Source organism: Theobroma cacao, chromosome 5, assembly GCF_053813885.1.
Source record: "Theobroma cacao isolate CCN51 chromosome 5, ASM5381388v1, whole genome shotgun sequence".
Lineage (NCBI taxonomy): Eukaryota > Viridiplantae > Streptophyta > Magnoliopsida > Malvales > Malvaceae > Theobroma > Theobroma cacao.
The window spans coordinates 1983316-1995436 of record NC_142643.1 but is presented as its reverse complement, the minus strand read 5'-3'; the positions used below and the strand labels follow the sequence as shown (position 1 = coordinate 1995436).

The following is a 12121-nucleotide window of genomic DNA, read 5'->3' as shown; positions in this document are numbered from 1 at the left end:
TATTGAGTACTAGTAAGAGTTAATTTATTTATACAATTAATAAAATATGCATAAACTTATCATATATAAATTAAAATTGTTAATCCAAATAAGATACAAATAGTTTGGTACCATTAATAAGTTATTACAATTATAACACGAATATGATTATACAAAATCTAATTTATTTGGTTATATACTCTGCATATTTGGTTGGAGGAAAGGTTCTATTTTTAAGAAATATTTGTTTGTCCGTTTGATTGCCAAATATTTCAAGGAATAGTCATTTCTTTGAAACCTCTATTCTTCAAAATCACATAAAATCAATTAATAGCTAATATCAACCCTTATGATATTTAAAAACGATAAAATTAAAATACCCTTTACAAGTTTGAAAAATTACAATCTTACTTATATAAAAATATTGTTTTTTTCTCTCTCTTCCGATTCTCTCCCCATTTCAATTTCTACCTTTCTCCTTATTTTTTTTTAATCTTTCACCCACCATCATAGGGTTGCGACACCGACAGAGGCAATTTTAGGACCAAATCTAGAACTCTTCATCCAAATCTAATTGAGAAAATGCTAAATTTGGCATCTACGATCAAATTTGATTACGAACAGTGTCAAATCTAAGCATCAAGTGCTTTTTAATTAGATCTGATACTCCATGGCCAGATTCAACCATTTGAGTGCCAGTCTAATGCCTTAGTGGTCAAATTCGACCACCAAGAAATGTTGATCTAATGCCCTAGTAGCTAGGCTTGGCCATAAAAAATGCCAGATCGACGCACCGTTACATTGGTCACATCTTCAATGGTGGGTCAAAAGAGAATAAAAGAAACTTAAAAAATAAAAAAATAAAAATTTTAATTATATATTATTAAAATAATATTTTTAAAATTAAAAATTAATTAAAATTATTAATACTTTTAATTATAATGATATTTAAATTATAAATAAAAATTAATAATTAATAATTTAAAATATTTTAAAAAATATATTATAATAAAAGATAAATTTATCTTTTTATCTTCTATTTTTTATCATTTTAAAATTATTTTTACTAAGTAAATATTGTAATAAATTATAATAATAATTTTTATTTTATTTATTATCAATTAAACTACATGCATAATAATATTTTTATTTTAATTCGCGAACTAAACCTATCATCCAAGTTAGCAGTTTAACTTACCATTTGACAATTCAATCAAAGTTTTGAGTTGGAACTTATAATGAGCAGGGCAGCCGGCCTGGTCATGAATTCTTGCCTACTGATTCGGCCAGAACGGGCCTGGTGGAACACATTGGGCACCAACGTGTTTGATCATGTCTGTTGTGTACAAGCTCGCCGGCCCTGGCTGGGCGTCCTATCTCAGCCCAAAGGAGAAAATTTTTATACATGGGCACGGGAAATGTGTCAGCGCCCAAATTCCACTCCACTGGTCAGAAAACATGGAGGATCGAAGCTTGAGTCTCCAACTGTGACAAATAAGTATGCAATTTGACAATTTGATGGGCAAAATTTAACCACAAACCAAGACGACGCAAGACAATTCTATTCGTTTCAACTTGGCAACAACTACAAGGCTTGATTTTGGCAACTTGACGGAAAAGATGCTCCAAAGTGTCATCGAGGCATTTAATCTTAATTTCACTTGTGCTTCTCTAGCCGTTAAAATTTTATGGCTAAGAAGATAAAGTAACGATTATGATTTGATATTGGATCACATGTAGACAAAATTTATATGATATAATATTTAAATAAGTTATTAAATTATTTTAAAAATTTTAAATAATTTTTTATTATTTTATCATATTTAATAACTTTTTTATTTTTATTTTAAATTTAATAAATTCTTATAATTTATAATTAATTAATTATTATTAATTAAAATAGTATTTATTATTTTATACAATATAATGTTGATATAGTATAATAACATTTTATAGTGAATGTTGATATGACAGATGACATGATTATATTATATTTTTTATTATTTATATTAATGTTATGTGAATAAAAGATGATATGTGACATTTTCAATAATGCTAGTTAATAATTTATTAACTATAAAGATTTATTTGATTTAAAATAAAAATATAAAAATTTGATTAAATATAATAAAAGATTGAAGATTTATTTCAATTTTTTAAAATAATTTATATATTTTTTAAAATAGCATGCCAATTTATTTTTATTTGATGGTTTTGAAAAATATTCGGAGTTTAATTTTAAGTTATTGTAAATAAAAGCGGACATCTGTGATGTATCTCTTCATTTACATCTACATGTAAATATCTCGAGAAAAGAAAAAACATTTTTCATTATATAAGTAGATTTATACATTTGTAACCCGTCATTTTCTTCAGCTAACTTTCCTATTTTAGCAACTTCCGAACACTTCCTTCAACAATTCCATCACGTGAACCAAAAAGGAACATGGCCCATTCGTGGTGTCCTTTTACGTCTTTTCCCCAATCCTAATTTGCGTGTTGTCCGACGAAGACAAAAGTTAAAGTCTTTGAATTTCCTTTAGCTTTGTCTCCGTAGAATCTTCTGGACGGTGACAGTCCAATGAGAACAGCCGTAACAAGACGCCCCTGGTTCATGCACCCTTTCCAGCCATTGAACCTAAGAGATTTCTGAACGGACGGTCTAGATCCCATCAAATTTCTGTACACTATTCATTTTAAAGACGTGGCAGGAATTTACTCGATAATTTTAACCGAGTATTTAAAAGCCCCCGTACACTCGCGGCAAAATAAGAAAATACAATCTAGAACCGTTAAATCATTTATAAGATCGGACGGTTCCTAGAGTCCAGGGATTAGAACATTCTCGAAACAAGACTCAAAAAACTCTATATAAACCAACTCTTTTCTTCTTGCTCGGTCACTTGAAACCCTAGCTGTGCGTAGCTGTTTCTCTCTTTTATTCTATATTTTTTTTGCTTCCTTTCGTTTTTTATATTCTTTTTCGTCGACACAGCCAAAGAAGAGAAAGTAATGGCCGGTAAAGGAGAAGGTCCAGCGATCGGAATCGATCTCGGAACCACTTATTCTTGCGTTGGCGTTTGGCAACATGATCGTGTTGAGATCATAGCTAACGATCAAGGTAACAGAACGACGCCGTCCTATGTTGGATTTACAGATACCGAGCGTTTGATTGGAGATGCAGCAAAGAACCAGGTCGCCATGAACCCCGTGAACACTGTCTTCGGTAAGCTTCGACTCTTTCATTTAATTTTGAAATTTGCTTTCGTCTGTTTTGTTTAGATATTGTGTTTTGATTGGATCTGGAAATGTTTAGATAGATCTATGCGACGGTTAGTTTTTGTTAAGAAAAAAAAATACAGATCTGAACTTTACGAGCTAAGAGTGCTAAGATTTAATAAGGCATCGCTGTAGCTTGAGCTGACATTTTAGTTAAGATCTAAATCTCTCTTTGTTCATTTTAAACTTAAGGTGCTGTTACATTTTCAATAAATGAGAGCTTCTGACTTGATTATTAGATCTGTTATTGTGTAGTTTTAGTTTTAGTCATTGTTTTGTTTGACCTTGACTCTTACTTTTAAACAGAGCCGTTTAAAATTAAAGAAAATTATTATTTTGATGATTATAATTTTCGTTTAATTGTTTATTGTCTTAATCTTTGAAATTTTATTGATCTGCGTTTATTATCTCTTAGTGTACAACTTAGTTTAATTATAATATTATATACGTTGTGTGGACAATATTTTTGCTTAATACGTATTAGTAATAACTTAGCTTCTTATTTTTTAGTTTAAGCTCAAAATATTGGATATGTGCTCGTTCTAATTGAAGTTACGCGTTACGCTTAAACTAAGTTAGTTATAAACTGCATGTTGGCAATTGTTTGAAATGAATTAACAATTCCTGTATGTGAAGTTACGTGGTGAAAGTAAAAGATTTTTGTGCTTTGATGGTCATTCGAATGGTTTATTATGTATGAATAACTGGGTTATAGATTGAAGTTTTCTGGTTAGTTTTTTTTTTTTTTGTTATTTGTTTTGGTTGAACTAATTTAATTTGTCTTTACCTTACAGATGCAAAGAGGTTGATTGGTCGTAGATTCAGTGATGCCTCTGTTCAGAGTGATATTAAGTTGTGGCCATTCAAGGTCATTTCTGGACCTGGTGACAAGCCCATGATTGTTGTTTCTTACAAGGGTGAGGAGAAGCAATTTGCTGCTGAGGAGATCTCTTCTATGGTCCTCATGAAGATGAGGGAAATTGCCGAGGCATTCCTCGGCTTTGCAGTTAAGAATGCCGTGGTTACTGTCCCCGCATACTTCAATGACTCTCAGCGTCAGGCAACAAAGGATGCTGGTGTCATTGCCGGTCTTAATGTCATGCGTATTATTAATGAACCCACGGCTGCAGCCATTGCTTACGGTCTTGACAAGAAGGCTACCAGTGTCGGCGAAAAGAATGTCTTGATCTTCGATCTTGGTGGTGGTACTTTTGATGTCTCTCTTCTTACCATTGAAGAGGGTATCTTTGAGGTGAAGGCCACTGCTGGAGACACTCACCTCGGAGGTGAAGATTTTGATAACAGAATGGTGAACCACTTTGTACAGGAGTTCAAGAGAAAGAACAAGAAGGACATTAGTGGTAACCCCCGAGCTCTTAGGAGGTTGAGGACAGCATGTGAGAGGGCAAAGAGAACTCTCTCATCCACTGCCCAAACCACCATTGAAATTGACTCCTTGTACGAGGGTATTGACTTTTACTCCACCATTACCCGTGCCAGATTTGAGGAACTTAACATGGATCTCTTCAGAAAGTGTATGGAACCAGTTGAGAAGTGTTTGAGGGATGCCAAGATGGACAAGAGCACTGTCCATGATGTTGTGCTTGTTGGTGGTTCTACTAGAATTCCCAAGGTTCAGCAGCTTTTGCAGGATTTCTTCAACGGGAAGGAGCTCTGCAAGAGCATCAACCCCGATGAGGCTGTTGCCTACGGTGCTGCAGTCCAAGCTGCTATCTTGAGTGGTGAGGGTAATGAGAAGGTGCAGGATCTGCTGCTCTTGGATGTCACCCCCTTGTCCCTTGGTTTGGAAACTGCTGGTGGTGTCATGACCGTTTTGATTCCAAGGAACACCACCATTCCCACCAAGAAGGAGCAGGTTTTCTCTACCTACTCCGACAACCAGCCTGGTGTGTTGATCCAGGTCTACGAAGGTGAGAGAACAAGGACCAGGGATAACAACTTGCTTGGTAAATTCGAGCTCTCTGGCATCCCACCAGCTCCCAGGGGTGTTCCACAGATCACAGTGTGCTTTGATATTGATGCCAACGGTATCTTGAACGTATCTGCTGAGGACAAAACCACTGGGCAGAAGAACAAAATCACCATTACAAATGACAAGGGAAGGCTCTCCAAGGAAGAAATTGAGAAGATGGTTCAGGAGGCAGAGAAGTACAAGTCTGAGGATGAAGAGCATAAGAAGAAGGTCGAGGCAAAGAACGCATTGGAGAACTATGCTTACAACATGAGGAACACAGTGAAGGATGAGAAGATCGGTGCCAAACTGCCCCCAGCAGATAAGAAGAAGATTGAAGACGCAATTGAGCAGGCCATCCAATGGCTCGACAGCAACCAGCTTGCCGAGGCAGATGAATTTGAAGACAAGATGAAAGAATTGGAGAGCATCTGCAACCCCATCATCGCCAAGATGTACCAAGGCGCTGGTGCTGACATGGGTGGCATGGATGAGGATGTCCCAGCTGGTGGAAACGGTGCTGGCCCAAAGATTGAGGAAGTGGACTAAGAAATTTCAGCAGCCCTTTTTTTTATCTGCTTCTATTACCCCAATCTGTTAGGGCTTTGGTTTTTATTTTCTCTCTCTTGTATTTTGAATCGGAGTTTTAACTATCATTTTCTGGCTTTGAACTCCTTTTAAGTAGTTTGTCTAAAGCCAGTTTTGAAGCATCCTATACATTCTATTGCCAGGTCCAGGCACTTTTATAAAGACTTTCGTTGCCTGCCTATTTCTGGCTATTTGTTTTGCATTTTTTATGGTTATTATTGCACTGGGATTTTACTTTTTATTGTCAATAAAATCACGTGAAGGGAAAATCTTATGTTGCAAAATCGTCTAGGATATTCGCATGTGCTTCTCAAGTTCATTCGATTCACAGGAGGCGGTGGGCCAATGGCACTCATGGACTCATGGCCGTGGCCCCTCGTTTGTTCTTTTTTGAGTGTCTTGTTCGTTGTACACACGGAGTGGGGTTGTTTTTGATAAGGAAATGGATTTGGTAGGAGAAGGGTTTGTGGATGGATTTGGACTTTGAGTCGGCATGGCTCATGCCCAAAATTTGACCCAACTGCTCTCGTGGCTGCTTTTCATTTGAAAAGCCGAATTTGCTTATAGAAATGAAGAGTCCCGTTTCAATATTCTAACAGTCCCCACCGTTAACTAAATGACTGGGGGTCGAAAAATCTTGGGGGAAATGAAAGATGGGGGGATTTGGCTTTTTGGAGTTTGGACGATTCCTTTCTTATCACTGTGTCGGCACGCAAACTTAGTACAAAGATAAGTCATGATTTTTATATATACACAAAATCTACCTTTGAATAATTCTCCCCAAAATGTCGATTCTTTCTAAATTCTACTCCTCCATTTTGGTTTTCTTTTCTCAACCTCGCTCACATTATCATTGATTGACTGCTTTGATAGGGGTTGTTCCTGCTCACATATTTTAGGAAATATGATAGAAAAATAGCCTTCCCCTTGTCACTACTTGCTGCTGAGTCTGTGACAGACAGATTGAGGAGAAAGGAAAAGCGAAGCAGAAGACAAAGAATAGTTTATCTCTAACCGACAATAGAAAAAGGGAGAAACAGATAAAAAAACAAAAAGACATGTTGAGTCACTAACTGGAGATGATGAATGAGATAAATCCAATCTCAGAACGCGGATGAGAAAGAAAAGCGCGTAAGATGATAAAGTAGTAGTACGACATTGGGGAAGTTGCTAGTTACCAAAAGAGGAAGAAGCGTCTGTCATTCTAAGCAGACGCCAAACTTGACCTTCCGTTCTTTAACCAACAGAGTTTGCCTAACCCCTGACCCCTCCAGAACCCTTTCGGGGAGGGGGGGCCCTCTCCTCACCACATTTCACCCAACTAGTCTTACGCTTGCGAAAAGACATGGCTGACGCCACCAGACTTAGTCCCCACGATAGCTTATTAGCACAGATTTTTGTACCCAAAATAACATTTTAGATCTTTGTTATAGATAAAAAGGTTGTTAGGTGTCATCACTGTGTGGGCTTTTTTTTTGTCTCGACAAGGTTTTTGCCCTTCCTGTATTAGGTAGCATTCCTAGCAAAATCAGCTTGTTTTTGGAACCAGACGACCCAAGTCTTGTCAATGTCGCCTTCTGGTTGGGGTCGACTTCTCCATTTTCTTATTCCGTGGCTGAAGGGGTTGTTCAAATGAATCAAATAAAAGGGGTTACATCTACTTTTCCTCGTTGGGAATTTACCCTTTGACTGGCCATGTCCCAAGAGGAGCAGTTGGAAAATCCAACAAAAATTCTTATGAAAGGAAACAGGAAATATCAGTGGATCATCTGTTGGCCAAGGAAGCATTCCTCTGCAAGTTCAAACTCCCATCAAAATACTAGTAATACCCAGCAAGCTGCGAATTGAGTCCAGATAGTAACATTCAATAAACTCAATAAGCTGCAAGAGGTGCTTAGACAGAGATATTGCTACCACAAACACAGGCAAACTAAGAGAGGAGCTGAATAGCCAAAAGGTATAGTATCGTTATAAATAAATCAAATGTAAGTCTGAAATATATTATGGTTACAGTCAAATGCTAACCAGAATCATGGAGAAAAAACCACAAAAATTAGCGAGCAAAAATTGCGAAAGAGACAAGTGAGAGAATACATTCTGTTTCATAGATTACACTGTATGGTACAAAGTTAGTAAAAACAATTAAGCACCAACCATAGCAACTACCCTTACAATTCTCCATAGATGCTCTACTTCATTTCAACATGAGATCACTCCCTCCAAGATTAGGGCGAAGGCAAACACGGACTTCATGTTCTTCAGGCATCACCCGCAGTTTTGGCACCATAATCTCTAGCACAGATCCTGGCCTATCATAATATGCTTCTATGTTAGCGTCTTCAGGAATTCGAGTTGACAATGGAATTTCTCTAACAAACTCCCCAGGAGGGCAATGCTCAGAAGCAGGATCTGTTAGTTTGAAAGTTCTATCATGTCTCTTGATGAAAGGCATGCGAGATGTGCTCACACAAGATACCTTTATGATACCACGAGTGAGAGTATTCCTCCAAGAGACCTTAACCCTCTGAAGATCAACAAAAGGCAAGCTTATAATGATCAAGTAACCTGCTTCATCCTCATAGATAGTTTTTGCAGCTGTAACAGGCCCATAGACATTTTTCATTACCCCACTGAAGTCATTCAACCAGAGTGGCTCACTGGGGTGAATTTCCATATCAGGAATTCGGTCAGATGGAGGAATGACAGATAAAATGAAATCTTCATCACTTCCGTGAGGGAAAAAGTCTTTCCTCCTTTTGTTGCTGACAAGTGACAAGTCCATTCCATCACCGTTGCTATGGCTAGATGGCTGAGTAGACAAATTGAGCCCAGATCCATTAAGCAGCTTCTTTGAGTGGGAATTTGATACACTCTTTATGGTAGGAGGCCTCTCTAGCTCAAAATCTGTGTTTGGAAGGTTTCTCCATGAACTAAAATCACTAGCTTCAGGTGGAATTGTAAAATTTAAATCCCGTCCAGTAAGATCCATCCATCTTTTCTGTTCTTCCTCGTCAAGAGCCATGAGATTTGGTGATGGAATAACCTCAATTCCATGCACACACTGGGGGTTTGACAGTCCTCTGTAATGCTTCCGTTGCATCCTGTGTGATCGGACAAATCCCTTATCTGCACTGAACGGAAATGGACGTTCCCCTTGCCGAGAATGCCCATTCATGTAACTTCTAAGCTGCATCTTACCCAATGCATTCTCAGGTCTCTCCTTGAAAACCCACATGTACATGTTCTCCATGTCATGCTGAACCATAAAAACATCCAGCTTGAGATCTGATTTATCAAAACCAGTAACACCGTTGCTATCACGGATAATCTTGGCCTTCGATTTGTCATTCAAAGCAGGCTTAAAGTAAAAGCTAAAGAAAAACCAAGCACCCCAGATGCTATCTACCCGCTTGGCACATTTTCGTCCTGGCTTGGGAACAGTGAGGTAGCTCTCAGTCTCATAAACTTGTGAATGGAGCCCGACATCCAAAATATCACACTGGTCAGAGTTCCATTGCTGTGGGGGAGGGCTACGCTCAGCAGAGAGAGGCAGATTGATATCAGGCGGACGAGAGAGAACAATTTGCCTATTCATTTCCAAATCCAATTCGTCATGAGAGGAAGCGCTTGAATCCATGGATAAGAGAGTGGAAGGGTGATGATTCTCCATTGACAAGGCCGTGAGGAGAGAATCTCCCATTTCAGCTTATCCGTTGGGAGGGGTAGGTGTTGTTCCTGGTGGATTGAGTTTTTCCATTTCCCCCAAAAAACAAAGAATTCAACAAAATAACAACCTTTTAAACACCTTCATCATCATCATCATCATCATCATCATCACTATCATCAAATCAATCACCACATGATCTCCCCTCCATCAAAACCCTAGAATTTGTCAATCAGAAAAACAAAAAACAACAATCCCCACACAACCCACAAAAATTAACAGAATTATCAATTCAATAACCCCAACTTATTAAAAATACAAGAAAACCAACATTAAAAAGAAAAACTAACCAGTTTCCCCCTAAAGATCAATAAAACGACAACATGTATAAATACAGTTTTGAAAAAAAGAAGTCTATATTTCTAACAAAAAATCTCTTCAATCTCTACCTAGGGAGAGACAGAAAGAGATTTTCTAAAAAAGCTGCTAAAGAAAGACAATATCTAACCCTAACCCAAGAATCTCCCGAAATCCTCCAAACACAGGTGGGAATGACTGAATCAAAAACATCAAATCCATCAAAAAGAACAAAAACCAAATTTTTATTTTCTCCTTTTATGAAAAAAAAAAGATAAAAATTTGTATCTTAAGAGTTTAACAAAAAGGACCCAACTTTGAAAAGATAAGAAAAACCAAGAAAGGAGGAAATTTTTTCTAGAAGAGAAATGAAGGGATCTTCAAAGAGTACCTTTTGGGATAAGCATCGAGGAATCGAGATGAAGAGGGACCTCCATGAGCGATTATGATGCTCATCTCCACCAAATCATCATCATCCACAACCTTAACCACCATTTTTTTCCCTTTCTTTCTCTCTATCTCTCTTTTTATTTCTTGTCTTCCCTCTATGGTACGCTTAACACTATTTTGTTTTCTTCCTTTGTTTTGCCGTAAAAAAAGAAACAGAGCTGAGCAAAGAGGAACAGCCGAACAGGGCAAACAGAGAAGCGAGGAAAAAAAAAAGAAAAGGAGAAAGAAGAAAGTGAATGAGAAGAGGGAAACAGAACCGTGAGGCACCGTCTCAATATAGAGAGGTTTCGTTAGTAAAAGCCTACACTAGATAGCACCGATTGAACTCGCCGTTAAGTAACGGCAACGGTGCACTTTTCCTCGCGTCATTTTTGAGAGGTCAATACTCCACAGTCTCCTCTAACCAGATTTTACTTATCTTTTCGATTTTTACTTTTTCTTTTATTTCTTTTAATTTTTTCCCTTTCTACTTTCAATTTGAATAAATAAGTAGATAAATTAATTAAAAAAATCTAGCTTAACTAGCATGGAAGATAAAAATTTTCTTTTTTCAATGGTTTTGGGACAATTTTTTTAATAATAATAAAAAATTCATCTTGAATTCATTAGTATTCAAAATAATTTCACTAAATTAATAAATCCTATCATTATCACACTATTGGATTTTTTTATAAAGCTTTTATCTTTTAAAAAAATAAAAAATAATCCAAATCCTGAGGGTTTTATCTTAATTCACTTAAAATCTATTAATATTAAAAGTGAACCTTCTCTATGAAAATAATGTATTTTCGCAGGATGCATAAATTATGTCATTACCCATTGTTTGATTTTTGGTAAAATTTGTTTTTTTTTTTAATTTAAAACAATGGAAAAAGAGATGAAAGTCTACATTTGTAGACTAATATCAAAAATGGGTCTCTTGGGTTGCTTCCATTAGGGATGAAATTTAATATTATGGTTTTTTTTTCAATTAATTTCTATCACATTCTACTAACAAATAGTTCAGATTGATACATATTCTGCCACCAATCTATTTAAATGATTTTTATTTTTATTTTTTAAATTTAGAAATTTCCCCCCATGGGGGTAAAGAAGTACAATTTGTTAAAAAATGTAAAAGAAGTAGAAAAGCAATTAACATCTAGAGGAATAACAATAACTATTCAATGAATATCTTTACAAATCTTTGCTTTTGTTGTTTTCTTCACTCATCCTTGATTATTTTGAGAATTTTCCATGGGTTGATATGGTGATTGGAACCTCCCTTTCATGCTTAAGCCCAAAAGAAGAAAGTGTCTCCACTCTCCCACTCTGCCACTCTTTTGATGGTGGGTGTGCCTATCAGTCCTTTCACAAAGGGACCTCACCAATATTTGCCTAAAACCTAAAAATCTCCCTCTACTGAAAAGTGGGGTTGCTTTTATAGTGTTGTGAATATGCACTTAACTTTGAGAACTTCTTGTTTGGGCTCATGTAAGAAAAAGATTTGAACCTTCTTTTAACTTTCAAATATTATAAAAAAAATCATTAAGTTAAGAGTTCATATAATGCATTTGTACTATTTAATTATTATTTTAATAATTAATACATTTATCACGATATGATAATTTCAATTTATACTTAAGTATTTAATTTATTGATTAGTTTGTGATTTTTTATTTAAAAATAATATTTTAATTTTTCTTCTCTCAATTATAAAAAATTGACAATTTCAATTTAAAAACATACTTATTAAATAGAGAAAATTTAAAAGCATACAAAATTTTCCCACGCTTACCACATTGTCTTTCCTTGATTTGTGGAATTTTTTTTTCCTTGAATTTCAATCATTT

General features: G+C 36.0%; 2 protein-coding genes across 2 annotated transcripts; one reads left to right on the top strand and one right to left on the bottom strand.

Annotated features, from left to right (window-relative positions):
- The first annotated feature begins 2877 nt into the window (after positions 1-2877).
- On the top strand, positions 2878-6102 carry LOC18597781 (heat shock cognate 70 kDa protein 2). Its single transcript, XM_007026990.3, has 2 exons — positions 2878-3205; positions 4053-6102. The coding sequence occupies exons 1-2, from the start codon at positions 2992-2994 to the stop codon at positions 5777-5779; spliced, it is 1941 nt and encodes a 646-aa protein (XP_007027052.3). The 5' UTR covers positions 2878-2991; the 3' UTR covers positions 5780-6102.
- A 1799-nt stretch (positions 6103-7901) lies between these two features.
- LOC18597780 (uncharacterized) lies at positions 7902-10552 on the bottom strand. Its single transcript, XM_088806497.1, has one exon. The coding sequence runs from the start codon at positions 9516-9518 to the stop codon at positions 8013-8015; it is 1506 nt and encodes a 501-aa protein (XP_088662623.1). The 5' UTR covers positions 9519-10552; the 3' UTR covers positions 7902-8012.
- Positions 10553-12121: the final 1569 nt, after the last annotated feature.

What these genes read in the sequence shown, in the direction of transcription:
- LOC18597781 (XM_007026990.3), top strand. Translation starts at nt 2,992, where the DNA reads ATGGCCGGTAAAGGAGAAGGTCCAGCGATCGGAATCGATCTCGGAACC. An exon ending in CCCCGTGAACACTGTCTTCG is followed by an intron (nt 3,206 to 4,052) that starts GTAAGCTTCGAC and finishes TTTACCTTACAG; the next exon opens with ATGCAAAGAGGTTGATTGGT.
- LOC18597780 (XM_088806497.1), bottom strand. Translation starts at nt 9,518, where the DNA reads ATGGGAGATTCTCTCCTCACGGCCTTGTCAATGGAGAATCATCACCCT.